At 39.0% G+C, this 19,831-nt stretch overlaps 1 protein-coding gene across 1 annotated transcript in view; it reads right to left on the bottom strand.

Moving 5' to 3' along the window:
• Window positions 1-18,548: 18,548 nt before the first annotated feature.
• Maob (monoamine oxidase B) overlaps window positions 18,549-19,831 on the bottom strand; it is a 130,330-nt gene continuing 129,047 nt past the window's right edge. The window contains exon 15 of the mRNA XM_004849994.4: window positions 18,549-19,510. Coding sequence (XP_004850051.1) covers window positions 19,358-19,510 — 153 coding nt within the window. The 3' untranslated portion in view covers window positions 18,549-19,357. The remainder of the gene's footprint in view (window positions 19,511-19,831) is intronic.

Genomic DNA, 19,831 nt, shown 5'->3' with positions numbered 1-19,831 from the left:
TAAGGATACACACGGATGAAATGGCCTAATAACATATTTCTCGGATTGTGTTTCCATCGCGTGTCATATGACTGTATCGAAATTTAAATTAGGGAAAAGCTTGGCTTATGTGGAGTCTGCTAGCTAACTGGAGTTTTTTTCCAGACCACTATTTGTTCAGTGTTGGTTTTGGGGATCTTTCTGAAACAAATCACATCCTCTGGTGTCTTGTTGGTGCTTGAGATGTTTTATTAAGTTATATGGAAAAATGTTTAAGTGCTTTTCAGCTTTGTTTTGGTTGAGTTCTACTGTTTTTCCCTTGCATTGTTCTTCTTTGAATGGTTTTAATTTTTGTATGTGTGTGTTTGATAATAAATTTATTTTTAAAAATTTTTTTAAAAATCCGAATCTGATCTTGTCAGTCCAGGCTCACATCCCTTTGCTAGCTGCTCACTGCACTTTGATCTGACACACCTCAGCTCAGCCTTGTATTCTCTGTTTCCTACCTGCTTCCTTTTTCTGGTCTCAAGCCACTCCCTTGTCCCTCAGAAGCTTCCAGCCAGCTAGTTCTTTTCATAAATCCTCAGAAATATCTAGGCTTTTCTGTCTCAGTTCCCTCTCCCTAGAAGATTTTCTCCATTCCCTGCTTGGCTAAATACTGATGAAACAGCACTTCCTCCCAAGATGCATTCCTGACGGACTTTTCCCCATAAATGATTTTCCATCCCAATCTGTTGCTGTTGCTTTTACTTCCCTCCATAAAGACATGAAATGGCATATTTGTTGAAATATTTCTTTAACATCTCTCCCAAATGATAGGTCCCTCTACAAATGGATTAAATGTGTGTGGAGATCTGGAGTCCACCAGCCCACCAAGCACAGGGGCAGGATTTTGAGTGGCCAACGTCCTGGGCTGCTCACTTTCAGGCACATGATGACTTTATCCATTTACCCAGAGTGCAATGCAAATACAATCATCCTTTTTCTGTGCAACAGGATGTGAAAAATTTTGGCAAGTACTGCGTTAAGCCAGTATTTTTGCGTATAGAGATATAAGCCAGCAAGAATCAAGGATCACCATTAATATTCAGGTTTTGCAATGAAACATCACTTGCATGCTAAAAATTAAAACCCACTGTCATTTCCCAGGACCACAATTTCATATGGTGCCCAGTATCTTAATGATAATGACATAGCTTCAAATGCATCCAACCACAAATTCAAGTTTGCTGCTCTTTAATTACTTTACTCCCATTGTAACCTGCCCTCAAAAGAAGGAATTTAATATTTTACCAAATAGGATGAGCTTGTCAACATATCTCATAGACTTAATCATCGGTAACCCAGTTACTTACCCTGTAATGACTGAGCGGGGTCCTCCCAGTCTATAGTGCTTCTCTTGGAGCCTTTGGAAGTTGTATTAAATTTCTCACACTTTTACTTTTTTCTTATTTTATTCTCAATTTAAATGGAGGCCAGTTATATAGTCCAGTGTCTTGTTTGGTTTTATTTAGCATTTAGAACTGGAGATCAAACCTAGGGCATCATGTGTGCTAGACAAGCACTCTATCACTGAGCTACATCCCTACTCCTTAATAGCTTTTATTTAGAAGATTCTAAGATCATGTTTTAGACTCTTAGCTTTGTAATCCCTGAAAAATACATTACTATATAATGTCATGGTAATTCTGTCCTAGTATATCACATAGAGAAAATTACTACTTGATGTACAATCCTAAAATTTTAATATTTTTATTGAAAATATCCCATGAGCCGGGGATTTAGCTCAGTGGCACTGTGCCTCCCTCACAAGTGCAAGGTCCTGATTTCGATTCCTGGTACCAGAAAAAAAGAAAATACCCTATGATTTGTGGAATTGATGAACAAGAATATTTAAAACTTTTTGATGTAGTACTCTATTTCCCTCATCTACAGAATAGAAAGTTTGAACTCTGAAATGTATATCCAAGTGAAAGAGAATAAGTAATTTTCCAGTTACTAAGATTATCTGGGAAAAAGAAGCTAGTTAAGTTCATATTTGGAAAAAACAAGCCCAAAGTTACTAAAAAGGAAATAAATATGATTTTCACTGTAAGTTATTGACATAAGATGCTTTATAATATAGATTTTGAAAATTGAGAAGAATATATAAAAACTAGATTTTAGAGCTGGGGATTTAGCTCAGTGGTGCCACTGCCTGCCTCACAAGCGTAAGGTCCTGAGTTCAATCCCTAGTACAAAAAAAAAACAAACTAGATTTTATTTTCTGAAACAGTGAATCATTTGGGGGATGGGGTATGATATTGCACTAAATATATCTATGAGGAATAGAGATAAGCATACTCTCACAGACTTTAAGCTAAGATAATCAAAATTTATAGTATTCCTTATTTTCTTTACACCTTTTTTTTTTTTTTTTTGGTACCAGGGATTGAACTCAGGTCCTTGAGCTTGCGGGGCAGGTGGCGGAACCACTGGGCTAAATCCCCGGCCCCACACATTTTTATTTTTCATTGTCACTTTTGCTCAACAGAATGTAGTGGCATATGGTATTTTAATTTGAAAAGTCCTCATCAAGACACATTAGCCAAAACCAATAATGATTCAACTTACACAGTGAGGTGCAATTGAGCCGGTCCTCATAGTGAGCTGAGGAATACTTTGTGGATGTTTCACTTTAGACTACTGAAGTTGAAACTTGTGTCACTGTGTTTATGGGAAGTTAAACCCTGTGTCAAATATAGTGACATCATAGTACTAGTTACCATTAAGGGTCATGGTTACATTTTTATTATAGAAAAAAATAGTTCCATGTTTTTGAAAATAGTCCTCTCAGAAATTCGAAACACTTAAGAGAATCTGAGTTTGGCAGTTCAGTAGAAAATGAGATTGCCCTAAAGTGTTCATAATGCTTTAGTTAAACTTCCTCTGTACAGGGCCCAGGCCAGTTCCAACTAATAATACCAAGCTTCCTGTGTATATACTAGTTTACAAAGAACTTAGTTCAGACCAAGGATTGGAAACAAAAACTTTAGTAAAAAAATTTTTTTAAACTTAAAATGTTTTTAGTTTGAAGTGACTGGCTTATAAAATCTATTTATTTCCTTTCTTTCTTAAATTGACAAATTTTGTGGTCAAGCCTGAAGTCCGGAGCTCACTTGTGATAATTTTTTGATAAAATCGCTGCTTAATTGTCTGAGGAGCTACAGTATCATGACCTTTATTAAACTGTCTTTTGTTTTCCCAAATACCAGTCTGAGTATCCAGATTTTATTTGATTAAATAAGTTAGAAAAGCATTCTGTAAGTGAATGTTCAATTTACCAAAGTACATCACCTGCTGAGGAAGGATACATCTTTCCTGCTCTAAGAGAAGCCCTTCATCTCCTGGATACACATTGTTCCCTTGGTATTACCAGAGGCTGTGTTCATGAGATGGGTAACCTTTTGTGCAGTTCTTAGAAACACCTGTTTTCTAGAGAGAACCTTTTCTATGATTAGGTTACGAGTGTGTTTTCTCTAGGAGATTTCTTTTTATTTCAATATCAATTTTCAAATTGACAGATGCTTTTTAAAGTCTCTCATACTGAGAGTCGTCCATTAAATTTTTGAAAGTTGCACTGTTTTTCATCTTTCAGGCACCTGAAATGAATGGCATTGAGTATTTGGAAGATCATAAACTTTACTCATTATCTTCCTTGTACAAAATGATGGCTTCTGATGCTTGTATTTCAAGGTATTTTTAAAAAACCAACAATCCCTGATAGAGTAACATTTTGTTTTGATCTAAATTCCCAATAATATATTTAATTATTCTCTTGTTACTGGTGACTCCTGTCGCATCAGATAGAGACTGCCTGCCTCTTTGTAGGGCACCCTTATGGCACCTTATGTCCAATTTGGAGGATAGTGTATGGCTTCTTTGTGCCTCTGCTATCTTTTCAAAAGCCATTTTACAAAAATCCTGGTTAGCCTATTTTAATATTTAAATATATATATTTGTGAAAGATACTTTTAGAACAAACTTTTTTTTACTTTATAATTCCTGTATCCCCATTTTTAAGAGTAAATTTATGCTTTACCAGGATTAGGAAGTATTCTTTTTCCAGAGCAGCATAATAAGAAAAGTCAAATTGAGATAATAGACCAGAATTCAGTGACAGAAGAAATTAATATTGGCTAAGGGAGATAGGTTTGAAAGGGAAAAATTGTTTTGATGTAACAGACATGGGTTTTTAAATAAATCATGTTTGTAATTTCATATTTGCTGCTATAAGTAGCTCAGTATTTTACAGGGCTAACGTATAAATCTGGCTCTATTTAAAAACGAGTCCATTTTAGTGCAAACAGCCTAGGTGGAGACTGCACCAGTCTCCCCAGGGTGCTGAGTGCTCTGTGTATCTAATGCATGCTTTAATATTCACCTGCAGTCTGGCAGCAAGGAAGTGTGGGGGCAACTTTTTACCCTGCCGGCTCTAGCATGATTTTGGAGGGGACTGGCATTTTACAAAACCCTCAAGGGATGTAATGCTAAGGAGGAAACATGAACTAAGTTACGCAGGTGGGTGTTTTTATGTCCTCTACTCCTCCCAGAATCAGTACAGCTATGCCAGTCCCCAGCTCCCCAGCGTTGTGTCCAGTCCTCATCTCAATCAACTATGGCTTTACTTGGTGACAGTGGCCATCGCTAAGTTACTTGGCATGTTTGATTTTGGACAATAACAAAAATGGTTTTGGAGTTTATTTCTTAAAAATATATACAATGTCAGAACTTCACATTTTATATACTAGTATCTGGCTATTAGTATTTTACAGGAACCATAGTTCTTGGTGACTACACACACATATATATATTTTTGTGACTTTTTTGTAAACTAAGTGCCGTTTCAATGTTACAATCATTTTTAGAGTTATTGCAATCAATGTGAATATTATGTTTTTCAAATCTGTTCTGAGCCTATATAGTGTTTGCTTTGTGGACATATGTGTATTGTATATAATCTGTATAGTTACATTGTATTGAAATATTAGCTTGTTTGATATAAGGAAAGTATGTATTGAGTACCTTTTTGCTAGCTTGATTGTTTAATCTTTTTAAAAAAGGTTTAAACTTTTATAAAAAAATCTTTAAATTGACCTTTATTACATGGTCACAAAATTGCAGTTGGAAGGGATGGACAGGGAAAAACTAGTCTTGAGTGTCTTTGGATAGAAACATGAGACTAAGACTTGTTTTTGTTTTGTTTTCTCCTCATTAAAATATCTTATTAATGCTTTATGGGAAAAAAAAGGAAGGAATTTAAATGAGTCAATTAGTAGCTGAAGGTCAGTCTGGAAGAAATAATTGATAGGATCAGTCCTCAGATCTCACCAGGGCTCCTTAGTTTTAAATTGGAATCCAAGAGAGAAGCATTTATTCATTATTTATTTCATTCGATCATTTATGACATGCTCAGTCTCTAAGGGAAGTTGGGTATCTGGATGAAATAAAAAATTAACAAATTAAACTTAACAAGCTCATAAAGGGGAAAAATTCCACCTTCAAACCAGCTCACAAGGGCTAGGACTGATGCCCGGCACACCCAGGAAGGGTGTCTCGGCTTCTCAGAGTCAGACCAACTTTCTTTACCTCCGTATTCTGACCCCCACCTCCACACATGAATCTATGGTAGAAATTTCTCATTAGGTAAGGAAGAAAGATGTACTGGAACCACATAAGTGTCTTTGGGCTTCAGATGGGTGCTTTGGAGCACGTAGCAGATAACACCCTCCATGGATTCATGTCCATGGAAACAGTGACTGAGACCGGGAAAGGGACCCACACCTGGCACGACACCTTCTCCTGGGTCAAAGACAACATGGTAGGATGGCCATAGTGGAAAAGGAAAGGAAAATAGCAGCCTCAGTGGTCAGGAAGGGCTCAGCGGGGAAGGTGGGGTTGTGCACCAGGATCCGGCTACCCTCATCTGGGGTTCAGACAAGTCTGAGGTATCTCAGGGCCTGGCAGAGGACAACAAGAGAGAATTCCGGTCAAGATGCACTTTTGAGCTCAGAAGGAGAGCCTCCCAAGCAAAAAGCAGAGGCTAGAGGGCTACTGAGGCTACTGGGCATGGTACCTCAGTCCCATCCTCTGATGCAGACCCATGTCTGGGACAGGATGGGCAATGGGCACTTTATTTCCTCTGTTGTCACTTGCTGGCCCCACATGGACCCTGCTGCCCTGCTATGCCACTCATCTGGGGCATCTAGTGTGGTTAGTACTGCCAGCCATAAGAATAGGGGAAGAGCCTCACTGGACTCAGCCCTCTCTCCTCTCTTTGGCTTCCCAAAGAAGGAAATTCTGGAGCTGAGTTGCTAAATACAGAATGTAGACATTCTCCAAGCTGAAAGCAACAGAGGGCACCTGTTATGGTGTAGGTGTAGATGTCCCCGCTAAGCCTCTTGTGGTCATAAGTGGAGGAACCTAGAGTGTGTGATGCTGGGATTAAGGGTGTATGATTACTAAATCAGTCCATTGATTGGTTTGGCACTGCCCTAATCCCAGTAGCCTGGATACAATATGAGGGACAGAAAGAGGCTTGTCCTCTCCCTTGTTACTTTTGCTACCATGTGGGCACCATGAATTGCTTCTCCTCTGTGATGCCCCTCTGCCATGTGTCACTCTGCCTTGGAGCCAGCTGATTATGAAGTGAAACCTTTACAAACTATGAGCTAAATAAACCTTTTCCCCTTTAATTTTGGCTGTCGGGTATTTTGTCTCAGCAACAAGAGAAAAAGAACTAAAATAGCACCCAAGGCTGAAGGAGTAGCAGGGCCTGCAGGTAAAAGTCCCAGGGAAAGGTTCCTGGGCCCCAGTCCACTGTATGGACAAAAAGCAGGAAGGAGGAGTCATTGAGACTCCCAACATCTTGCAGTTGTCTTATGTTGCTGTTGGCCAGAATTCCATTGTCTGAGAAGACTTTCTCCCAGGGTTGACCTCAGTTTGATGAAGTTCATTCACACTAGGCAGAGATCTGCCAGGAAGCTGCTTGGTGAGCCAAAGCTACATTTGAAAGGACTCCAATCCATGAGGTTTTCCTGATGTAATGTTTCAGACAGTGTGAGAAAATGGAATAGAAAAATTTTAGGCCTTGGTGAATGGATCCTTGCTAGAATCCCTCAGCTTCCCTACCTAGACTGCGATTGATTTTCCTCATATTCACCTGCTCATCTACCTTCTTCTCACCCACTTACTGCTCACACACTATCTCTCTTTGTTTTGTTCACTTTATGTTTACACATATTAATGGATGTTGTCTCAAATCTTCTGAGAAGTAGCAGACAATAAGCAAATACATAAACACAGCAGCAGATTGTTTAGCCAGGTGTTCAAACACCAGAAATATATAACAGAAATGATTCCTAAACTTTTAAAAATAATTACTTTTAGGGCTTAGTAGTGTAGCTCAGTGGTAGCGTGCTTGCCTAGCATGTGTGAGGTCCTGGATTTGATTCTTAGCGCCAAAAATAGACAATAACTTACTTTTTATTACCATCAAGTTATTATAATCATTGAAAAGCTGTAATAATGGAGATTATAATGAATGGTTGCAGTGAAATCATCATGGTCTGAGTATACATTTTGTGATAATTCTTAGCTTATGCTTCTTTTGAGAATTATAATTACTATTAATTGAGCAAATGCAGTTGTCCTTTAGTATCCATGGGAGACTGGTTCTAGGACCACTAAAATCTTTGGATGCTCAAGTCCCTTTATAAAAAGGTGTGGTATCTGCATATAACCTATACACATCCTCCTATATACTTAAATCATCTCTAGACTACTTATAATGCCTGATGCAATGTAAATGCTATGTAAATAGTTATAATGTATTGTTTAGAGAATAATGACAAGTAAAACCTCTGCATATATTCAATATAGATACAAAAATTTTTAACATTTTTGACCTGAGCTTGGTTAAATCTGTGGATATTGGACATTTCACATCTAACATTTGAGTTTTTCAGGGTTCATCCTCAGACACTTCTCTATTTATTCCCAGCCCCATGGCTTCTCAAATTATCTCACCAGCTGCAACCTCTTTTCTGAACTCCAATACATATAGTCAGCACCCTATTGAACATCTCTGCTTGGAAGTCCATGGATATCTCATAGTCGGAGTCTACCACACTAGATCAAGCCACCAGTCTCTGGCCTGAACAACTAACTGCCTTAGCCTCCCATCTAGTCTCTTGCTTCTTCTCTTACCACACAGCAGTCTGCTCTCCACAGGACAAATTGTATCATAGATTGGATTTCTTAGAAAATAGACTCAGATGGATATTTGCATAAAGGAAATTACCTGGAAAGTGCCCCTGCATTCAACACCTGTGAAGGAGTGAGGAAGCCAAACTCAGCAGAGAGTGAAGTTGAACTCCAAAGCAATTTTATTTATTTTTTTCTCTGGGACAGGGTCTCACTCTGTAGTTCAAACTAGCCTCAAACACTATGTAGCTCAGACTGGCCTTGAACTCGCGATGATCCTCCTGCCTCAGCCTCCTGAGTGCTGACTCCAAAGCAATTATAATAAAAGCTTCAGCTGGCTTCATGGGGAACTCTATCTCTGACACAGGGATAGTCCTTTGTAACCCCTTTATTGCCCATTCATTGGATGTGGGCCACCCTAGGAATGTATGTGTCTCTAAGCGGAAGAGCTTTCTTCAGCCCACAGAAAGGGACACCTCTATGAGCTGTCAGCCTCCCAGCTTCCAGCAGCTAGTAGCATAACTACATCACTTCCAAAGAGGGGATCTTGGCAGCATACTACAGTATTCACCACAGAGTAATTCTTGTAAACATTTGGCAACCTGTCTACTCTCCTACTAGAAACCCTCCAATAAATTTCCTTCACATTATGGCCTAACACTTTCCACATGATCCAGCCCCTGTCTAACTCTCCAATCTCATTTCTTACTGCTCATTTTCTGTTACTGTTGCTCCTGCCACACTAGCCACTACACTATTCCTTTTTTTATATATATATCCTTTTATTGGTACATTTTAGGTGTACAATATAATGACATTCATCATTGGAGATATGCACCTTTACATAGTCTCTCCTGGTTCTTATTTTTCCCCCCTTCCTCTGCCCTCCCTTCAACCCCTCCACCCCTCTCTATTACAAAGACTTTGTTTCCTTTTTTTCATTTTCTCATATTAGTTCCATTCCCTTCTTTCTTTTCCCCTACCCCTCCCACTTCCCCCTCCCCTTTGTCCCATTTCTTCCTATTTCACATTATCTATTATACCTTTTAGTCCCTATTTACACTTTCAGTTTCTCACACTAGAGAAACTATTAGGTATTTACACATGTGTGTCCTATTTATTTCACTTAAGAGTATCGCCTCAATGTGCATCCATTTAGCTATAAATGTCTGTAATTTCTTGTTTTTGATGGCTGAGTCACTACGCTATTCCTTTAACACTCCAAAGCATACTCTCACCTCTGGCTCTTGTATTTGCTATTTCTTTTGTCTGGAATGCACTTCGCCCAAATAGCATATTGGCTTATTCCCTTACTTCATCTAGGTCTCTGTTTAGAAAATTCTCTTAGTCAGGCCTAACCTGACCACCCAATCTACTATAGACATCCCCTACCACCAAATCACTTGCCGCTCACCTGCCTTGCTTATTTTTTCTTAATAACACTTCTCTCCACCTGAGAGTATACATTACATTGTATATTTTTTACTGACTATTTATTAGAATTTCAGTTTTATGAGGGAAGGAGTTTTTCAGTTTTATTCAAAACTATATTCTTAGCACCTAGAAAAATATCTGGAACAGAGAGTATTCAATATATATTTGCTGAGTTATTGGGGATGGCTATCATTTTTTATTCCTGTAAATAGAGTAGGCAAAAGACATAATATTCAGAAGATGTTTGGAGCTAGATTGAGGAGTAAGAGTAATAAACGTCTGTTTTGAAAATAAAATACCTAAGCTTTGAAGGTAGCAGTAATTCGGAAATGTCAGGTCTCAGGTATTCTGGATAATTGATCTTATAAAACTGACCCAGGAAGTAGAGACACCAGGAGAACACTCTCAGGTTTAGAAGATTTGAAATCCATCTCCATCTCTTACTAATCATGAGACCTTTTCTCCTAACATCTCTGAGACTCAGACTCTTCATCTATAAAATGAAGCAAATGAGAGTGATGTCAGAATAAAATAAGGCAATGTATAGTGTCTAATAAACAATACATATTTAATTACAGGCAGTGCTTGAAATAATGTACTTGTGCATTGCTTAACAATGGGGATATATTCCCACAAATGCATTATTTTGCAATTTTGCTATTGTACACATCTTACAGTGTACTTACATGAAGTAAGATGGCTACAATCTCACTAGGCAATTCTATCTTATGGGCCACCATTGTAATATGGTCTTTGGTTGACCAAAATGTCATTTTGTGGGGTTCATGACTATATAATTAATAATAATCATGATTATTATCCAAAGACAGACTTACAAGAATGACCTCCAATTTTGTCAAGTGTGGTGGATCTTTTAGTATGCTTTAGACTGTAACAGAAAATCTCCACTCAAGATTGCTGAAAATTTTCTTCCTATTTCACATTATCTATTACAGATTTTGATCCTTATTTACACTTTCAGTTTTTCATACCACAGAAACTATTCAGTGTTTACACATGTGTGTCCCATTTATTTTACTTAAGAGTATGGCCTCAGAGTGCATCAATTTAGCTATAAATGTCTCTAGTTTCTCATTCTTTATGGCTGAGTAGTACTCCATTTCATATTTTTTTAAAAACCCACATCTTTATCCAGTCTCCAGTTGATGGACAATTGGGCTGTTTCCAATGCCATTATAAACATGAGTGTGCATATATCACTGTGGTATGATTCTTTTAATTCTTTTGGGAAGATACCCAGCAGGGGAATAGCTGGGTCAAATGAGACCTCTAATACGAGTTTTTTGAGGTATCCCCATATTGATTTCCACAGGGGTTGAACCAGTCTACACTCCCGCTGAAAATTTTCTTTATATAATCAAACTTCCTGAGACAGGGTAGGATTTAAGTAGGGCACATCAGGGCTGCTCTTTTGTACTTTGTGAATTTTTTGGCCTTGACCTTCTCTATGTATGGACTGTAGCCTTGGCCTGAAAGTTAGGTGGCTGCAACAATTACAAGAGTCACATACAGACACATGTAATATCCAGAGGGAGGATGAGGTGGGACTTTCCCATTTCATTTGTTTGTTTTCAAGAATGAGGAGCCCTTCCCCCACAAACTCCAGCCCACCTCCCAAGAAGGCTTCTCCTTCTTGCCATTGGCTAGAATTATGTGACATACCCAGGCATTGACAGAAGAACAAGGTCCCCATGATTGCTTTAGACTAATCAGTAACCCCCTCTTGGGACTGAGAGTGTGGCTAGCCTCCCTCCTCTAAAGCACAGTGGTGGGTAAAGAGCTGAATGAAATCACAATTGTGTCAGGAAGGAGATGAAAAGATGGATATTGAGTAAATCTCATATCCAACCTTCTGTCCTACTTTGTGACTCAAAAACAAATGGTCATTGCCAATGGGAATGGCCTGAAATGCTTAGGTCCCTCTCTGTGGACCCTATTCTTATGCTGCTCCTTTCCATGGCAGGTTTCATCACCTGTATTGTCCTTTGCTTATGCACAGAACTGGGCACCTAAAAGGAAGGGGACTAGGGATACATGGAAAGGGAATACAGGAACTTGACAAGGAGGCTCTTATATTACTTAAGGATGCAAACTGTATGTACTAGTTTGAACATTTAATGACAGGTTTGACAAGATGTTAATTTGAAGATAATCTTGTCCTTGGTTCTAAAACATTAAGATGCATAGTCTGTCCGAGTTTGATCCCTGGTACAAAAAAAAAAAAATACATAGTCTGAAGGACCAACAGTCCCAGGGGAACTGGACTCCACAGTGAATTCTATTTATCCAAATCCAGCCTTCTCCAGTGAACTAAGAGGCTGAGCACTTGGCAACACTGGCCATAGAAAAGGAGATCAGGCTGAATACAATATTGAGGCAGAGAAGAGGGGTGGCTAGTAGGATGACAGTCTTATACTCCAAGCAGCCCCCATTCTCTTCTGAAACAGCTTGGATTCTTCTCTTTACTGCCCCCCCCACAAATCCACAACTCTCTCTTGGATTTTCTATAACCCAGAGATGACTCTGGTATTGAAAAGGTTTTTACAGCAGTGTAGGAGAAAGAAATATAACACAATGAAATGGCCTAGAGGTAGGTCAGGCAGATATGTCAAACTCAAGAGCAATAGCTGAATGCCACTCAGGAGTTTGCCTTATGGGGAAATGGATTTTCAAGGAGAATTAACTGAATCAGAATGCTTAAGGAAGAAATAATTAGGGATTAAAAATGTAAAGAAAGGTCAAAGAAGTGGTCAAGAGATCAGGGGCCAGAGGCCAAAATGTCATTCTGCTGGAGAGATATATGAATTGTCAGTGACTCGTCACATGGGCTCAGTAGAAATGACGCGAGCAATTACATCAAAAAGTAAAAGTCCAAAGTAAGGGCAGGATCACATTAAATTAGTTATTTCCAGTACAAGGGCTTGGCTTCCAGTGTCCATAGGCTGAAATGTCATTAAGATTACTCAGCAGAATTTTCAACTCAAATAAGTCCCCTTCAGCGCTTAAAAAATTAACAGGATGGAGCCAGGGATTTAGCTCAGTGGCACTGCTCCTGCCTCTCGAGTGCAAGGTCCTGAGTTTGATCCCTGGTACAAAAAAAAAAAAAAATTAACAGGAAACAACAGCAAAAATAGACTAACACATTTCACCAAGTTGTCTACTCAGGCCCTTAGGGTGCAGAATGTTGTAGATTATTCTGTTTAGTTACAAAGTTTGCTCCTTTGCTAAAATGAAGAGTGAGTGGGGAGAATACCCTTGCTTTCATATAAGATATGTCTTTCTTAGTTGGAGCCAAGGCTAAGAAGGAAGTAAAAGGATCTTAATAGATGCCCAAGAGACAAGATTCTAACGTGTAGGCAGTGCAGTTGCAAGAGAAACCACCAACAGAGCTAAGAGACGATCTACAATGTGGGAAAAAATTTTTACCAGTTGTTCCTCAGACAAAGGTCTACTATCTAGAATATATAAACAACTCAAAAAAATCAGACCCCTAAAATATAAAGACCCAATTCAAAAATGGGCATCTGAAATGAACAGGCATTTCTCAGACAAAGAAATAAAAGTAGCAAATAAACATATGAAAAAATGTTCAACATCACTGGTCATTTGAGAGATGCAGATGAAAACAATGCTGAGATTCCACCTCACCCCAGTAAGAATGGCAACTATCCATAAAGAACGAAAAACTAGAGTCATTTATAGCTAAATGGATGCATATTGAGGCCATACTCAAGTGAAATAAATAGGACACACATGTGTAAATATCAAATAGTTTCACTAGTGTGAGGAACTGATAGTGTAAACAAGGGTTAAAATGATTAAAATGAATAATTGATCATTTGAAATAGGAAAAAAGGTCCAAAGATGAAGGAGTGAAGGGAGGGGAAGGGGAAAGGAAAAGAGGGAAAGGAAAAACTATGAGAAAAGAAAAGAAAATGGAAATGAAATCTATGTAAATAGGGAAGGGTGGAAGGGGTGAAGGGCGCACAGGTAACAGGGAAAAAAATAAGAACCAAGATATATCATGTACAGATACAAACACCCAATGATAAATGTAAATGAATTGTATACCTAAAGTGTACCAATAAAATGTACCAATAAAAAAAAAGAAAGGCAACTATCAAGAAATCAATCAATAACAAACTCTGGCAGGGTTGTGGGGAGAAAGGAACCCTTCTCCATTGTTGGCGCGAGTGCAGACTGGTGCAACCACAGTGGAAATCAGTATGGAGATACCTCAAAGAACTAGGATTGGAAGTCACATTTGACCCAGCTATTCCCCTGCTGGGTGTCTTCCCAAAAGAACTAAAAAAATCATACCACAGGGATATATGTGCACCCATGTTCATAGCAGCACAGTTTGTAATAGCTAAAACTTGGAAACAGCCCAAATGCCCATCAACTGGAGACTGGATAAAGAAAATGTGGTTTTAAAAAAATAAAATGGAGTACTACTCACCCATAAAGAAGGAGAAACTAGAGACATTTATAGCTAAGTGGATGCACACTGAGGCCATACTCTTAAGTGAAATAAATAGGACACACATGTGTAAATACTGAATAGTTTCTTTGGTGTGAAAAACTAAAAGTGTAAATAAAGATCAAAATGTATAATTGATATTGTGAAATAGGAAGAAAAGGTCTAAAGGAGTAGGGGAAGTCAGAGGGGTAGGGGAAAGAAAAGAAGGGAAAAGAAAAAGTACAAGAAAAGAAAAAAAACGGAAACAAAGTCTTTGCAAATAGGGAAGGGTGGAAGGGTTGAAGGGAAGGCAGGGGAATGGGGAAAAAATAAGAGCCAAGATATATCATGTAAAGGTACAAGATCCCAATGATGAATGTAACTGTACTGTATATCTAAAATATACCAATAAAGTTAATGGAAAAAATAAAGTGTATGCAGTGCAGAGGACTAGATAATTGGTGACAGAGTTGAAGTTTGAAAGGAAGCAGAGAAGAGGACAGGGAATGTGTGCAGAGTAAAGATGCCTGTTAGGCAGGTACTGTGCACTGCATCCATAGAAAAACCACAAGCAGGGATGAAGTAAAGGAAATCATCCCCACGGTGCTTCCATCCAGTCTCCTGTCCTTGACCACTGGCTGTTGCTGTTGAGATGTCTTAGTAGGTCAAGTGACACAGCAATCATTCTACTTTCATCCTCCAGATTTGGGTATCATGCCTCTGTTCCTGTGACTTAGCCTTAGCTCTTCTGCGTCCCCTCTGTCTTTGCCACTGTCACAAAAAGATTTTGAGCCAGACCAATCCGTAGACCACTGGTCACTCGTGGAATGCTTTGACTCAGGAATCAACCCTTGTTCAATTGGTGGTAGTGGCTAGGTTAGCAGGATCAAAAATCCAGGTAACCTTTCTATTAGGATCTGATTCTAACTATTTTTATAAAGGGGGCCATGGGCATGGCAAGCACTCCATGTTCTGTCAGTACCTCTCTACCACAAGACCTTATAAATGGATGGGATTTATCCCATGTGGGATTTACCACAGTTGTGCAGCCTTAAAGATCCCAAATTGGGATATCCTCTTTAAAATATTCACGAGACTGTTATATAAAAATTGTTTTCCTAAGCACATCTTTTTCTTGGACAAAAGAAAAATGTCATATTGTGTTTCTCTCAATAGAACTCCTTTAAGTTGCTTATTGGCCCCTATATATGACAGTTCTTGGGCACCATTGCATCTTTTCCCTCCTGCCAGCACTGCAACAACCAGAGGTATAAGCTGACACCTGCACCTTCCTCAGTGGCTGTTCTGATATATGGACAAACCTGGAAGTGTAAGGAAGTTAATGTTCCTGGGAACACTTTGACCCATGGGAAATAAATATTCCCTTCTTTGGTATATCAGGTGATCTATTCTGAGGTACAATCTTCATGGCCCTTCGAAGGGTCCCCAGCAGACCTAAGCCCCAGTGACTCATAGCAGTGACCAGTTCCAAAACACAGCCAGGGAGCATCTCTCCCTCCTCCTCCGTTTAGCTCTTCCCACTCCCACTCTTGTTTCTGGGAGTAATTTCCTAGAGTGAACTTATACAAATATGTATAAAAATCTGGAGGGATTTTGAGGGGCATACAATCCAAGACATCCATGGCTTTCAATCAAGATATGTTTTCCTTATCCAAGTAGTTCTGTGATCCAAGAAACATGTCTGGCTCTTTAGCTTGTTAAATTAATGCTGTTCTTTCAGAGAGCAACACCATTTCCTTTTATTCAAAGTCATTTTCCAGCATCTTCTTTCCACCCCATTACAACTGGGCCGCTGGAAGAGAATGAAGGCAGAGCAGTAGTCCTAGAAGAAAGACTCAAGGCCAGATCTCCACGTTTTCCTGTATCTTCAAAGCATCAATCTTAGCCCTTGGTTAGACCTTCACAGAGAGAATCCCCTATAAACCTGTTATACTAAACTCTTCATTTGTTTAGGCACATGGGTCTTTCCAAAGCCCTGCAGTCATTGTGATGTGGAACCCCATTCAAGAAACACATAGGTAGACTTATCAATACAACCAGGAAGAACACTGTATCCAATAAGCTATTAGTGCTACCTCAACTAATATACTCAGGAAGACAATTAATACTTTCACAAGGAGTAAGACTAAAAGTGATAATTGAATCTTTGCAAAAAGAGGCAAGAGGCATTCCATTTGCTGGGTAAAAGCCACAGGATTATCGATCCAGAACTAAAATGAAAAATACAGGAATCTTATTGATTGATTTACTGGTTGGTTAATTTGAGATACCCTGATGGCTCAGGCAGAGGAGATGTGGAGAATGAAGATGAGTGGAAAACAGTCTCTCAAGAATAGATGCTATTAACTTAATCACTGCGTTGAGTGGGAAGAAACCACAGCTTAAATTTTTTAATCTTCTACTGTGCATTTCAGCCTGGTGAGTGAAGGAGGTCTCTCCTTTTCTTGTGTTTGGAACTCTGGCAAGTCTATGATCCTACCAATCACTTTTTAAAAAGAGACAATTCTATGGTTTCTTTAAGTCACAAACTGCAGTTTTAATGCAGTAATTTGGATGGGGAATAACAAATCTCTGAGCTGGACTTAGAGTCCGAGCTTCTCTTCTCTCCCAGTTAGGGGCCACTGTGCCATCTCACAGAGGTTAACTTTTTCATTCCTCCTGTACTCTTTGCTTAGCTTATTTGCTATATGCGGATTCTGGGACTTTCTGGGTTGGGCATAGAAAAGGTGGAAGAAAAGGGGTTTACTGAGCATTACCACTTCACTGGTCCTCTCATGAGATCTTTATGTGCTGCAGACCTGGCTGTTATGGGAACTGGCTCTGTTCTGTGGGGACACTTTTCGGATTCTTTTCAGAGACTTTCATGCTGACCCTGACTTTGACAACAATCCAAGGCAGTACCCCAGGATCCTCTGGTTAGCCAGTTTTGGTCCTTTTCAGCTTTTCTTTTCTGGAAATCTCTGTGGCATCCTTTCACTCTCTAGTCAAAGCTATCTTGAGAACGATCCAGGGTTTCAGTTTCTTCAGGGTTGTAGTGAGCTTCTGAAGGTGTCTCCCTGAAGCCACTCACTAGACTTGGAATGAGAAAGTAGCCCTGGTCTCTCTGCTTTGGGTGTGTTAGATTCGGAGCATGACATCTCACTCTAAAGAGATCTCTTCACAAATCTACTCCTTCAACAGCCCCCACTCCTTTTATAGCCTCAAAATTAAGAGGACTCAACAAGAAGAATATGGTTTTAAGGTTTTTCATTTGATGCTTCCCAGTTTTTTCTATTTCCAGACTCATCTTGGTAACTGATATCAAATATAACTTGATATTTCCAGTCACATCATATGATTTAAAAGATGGCATAAGTGTGATTTCATGGGGTTAAATGCAGGACAATGAGTCTATGCATGTGGCATTGAGAGAACAAAGAAAAGGGCCATGTCACCCAGCTGGAAGTCTAGGCAATAGAGGCAATTCCTTATCTGACTCCTTTTTAAATGGAGTTAGTAATGTCATGATTTTTTAAGAGGACTTTTTTGGAAGGATGTTGCTTGAGAAGACATTCCTATGCCACGTATATTATTTTTTCCTATTATTTATGCTGCTGAGAATGGAACCCAGGTCTCGTGTGCATACTACAAAAGCACTCTTCTGTTGAGCTTAACCCATACATTGCATCTTTAAATAAATTTTAAAAAGCCAAAATAAAACAAAAGTGTTAATGGATTCTTTAAATTCCTCAGTTAGTTTATAAAGTTCCTATAAATTCATGATCATGAATGTCACTGTAAATCAGAAACTATATTACTATTGATTAATCTTGGAGATTTCTTACATTTCACTTATGCTAAGAACAATCAGCTTCATTTTCTAAACCAGAACGTGAAAGTGGTCGTTTAGGGATTTAAAATACATCCTGATAAAAACTGACCTTGGAATTTGAGAGGTATGAATGCTTTGAAATGATGATCTCATTTGAAAAGTAGTTCAAATGGGATTTAATGGACTGTGAAGCTGTGGTTTTAAATTAATGAGTGTACCTAGTAAAAAGCTGTGCACTGATAAGGACTATGAAAGGTCAACTGAAATATTATAATTACCTTAATAGTTTAAGCATCTTGCTTATTAATATGTCGATTATTTTGACAGGTTTGGGGGGAGGGTGAAAGCAAGGAACTGTGTCTTTTAGTACCCTTTACCATATCATTATAAATCATTTACCAAGTGCTCACACATATGCTGCCAATGATGGATCACACAATCAAAATGTATGCATCATCCAGGCTTCCAGAAAATTCTGACTAAATATTTTCAAGTCACAATTATATGCCTAATACTCCATCTTGATTTAGTCTGTCAAAACCTTGAAAGTCATTACCCAAGAAGAAAAGACAGAAGACATCTGGTCAATCAGCTTTATTTTTAATTACCCAAGTATATACTGGCCTTTATATCTAGACATAATACAGAATATTACAGAAAGACAAAGATAAGATTACTGCTCTTGAAAAACTTAAAATCAGCTTGGAGACACTGCACAAGGTAACAAGACCTACGGATATAAACTGAGTAGCATTTGAGCAGCACAAGACTATTTAGTACAGAGTAAACACACACAGGGGACACCATGAGAACAATGACAAGGGGTGGAGGAGGGCAATTGGAGAATACATCCCAGGAGATTACAGGAGATGGAAAAGCATTGAACTTGTGTCCTAGCTGTCCATATACCAATGGCTTATTGTGGACCTTGGCTGATTAAGTTGTACCTTTGTGGGTTTTGGTTTACTCAACTCTAAAACGGAAGTTGAAGACTAGATGGTATCTAAGGTCTTCCAGCTATAACAATCCAGAATTTTAAAGACAAATGCAGAGAACCCAGGAAGTGAAGACAAGCACAAAGCCACAGAAGGGGGAGAAAACTGTGTGAGTGGGTAAGGTGCATTATGGGACAGCAAGGACCTTATGCCTATTTATTCTAAAGATTCTAAGGTCAGTAAACTTGGAAATGGCTGGGACAGAGTACTAAGTTAGATAAGAAAAGCTAGCCAGGGGTCAAAACAGAGAAAGAGATACTGTGTTTCCTGTGGTCTGACTTATCCTCATGATTCCTGTTGCATTCTTTATTTTGTCATGGAATTTCATGGCAACCCCTTCCCCAAACCCACATCTCAGAGTAAGAAGAAGGGGTAGTTACAGATGGCTTCTCTTTAGATCCGCACAAGTAGGCCCCTTTTGTGGGCCAGGAAGCCAAGTGCCATTGCTGAAACGATGGTGGTCAATCCAATCAGCCTCAGAAGGCCTGGCACGGAGGGCAAATGTCTCTCCAAGAAGGTCGTGGTGATGGGCTGCACAGGGACATCCTGGGTTCAGAGAACATTGGATGTTAGCACAGGGCTTGTACATTTCATTCTAGAAAATCTGTATTTCCTCTAGTTTTCTGAGAGTGGCATATCTCTAGGCCATTAAACATGACATGAAAGCACAGTTGTGCTCTTACTACAATGGTCCATGCCAAACACATGTGCCATAAATATTTGTTGAGCAAGTCTACTCCCTCTCAGCCCTACAATCTCTTCTCTAGCAAAAGCACTAGGAGAAAGACTTTGCAGTGTCAGGTCTTGGTCTCTTTGACTTCACACTTTAAAGGCTACAGGAATAACTTTCCTTCCTTCACTCCATCT

This window comes from Heterocephalus glaber, unplaced genomic scaffold (genome assembly GCF_053883595.1).
Source record: "Heterocephalus glaber isolate CG9 unplaced genomic scaffold, H.glaber_assembly_v1.0 deba00001547, whole genome shotgun sequence".
Taxonomy (NCBI): Eukaryota; Metazoa; Chordata; class Mammalia; order Rodentia; family Bathyergidae; genus Heterocephalus; species Heterocephalus glaber.
The sequence above is the reverse complement of the archived record's forward strand: the minus strand, read 5'-3'. Positions and strand labels throughout refer to the sequence as shown.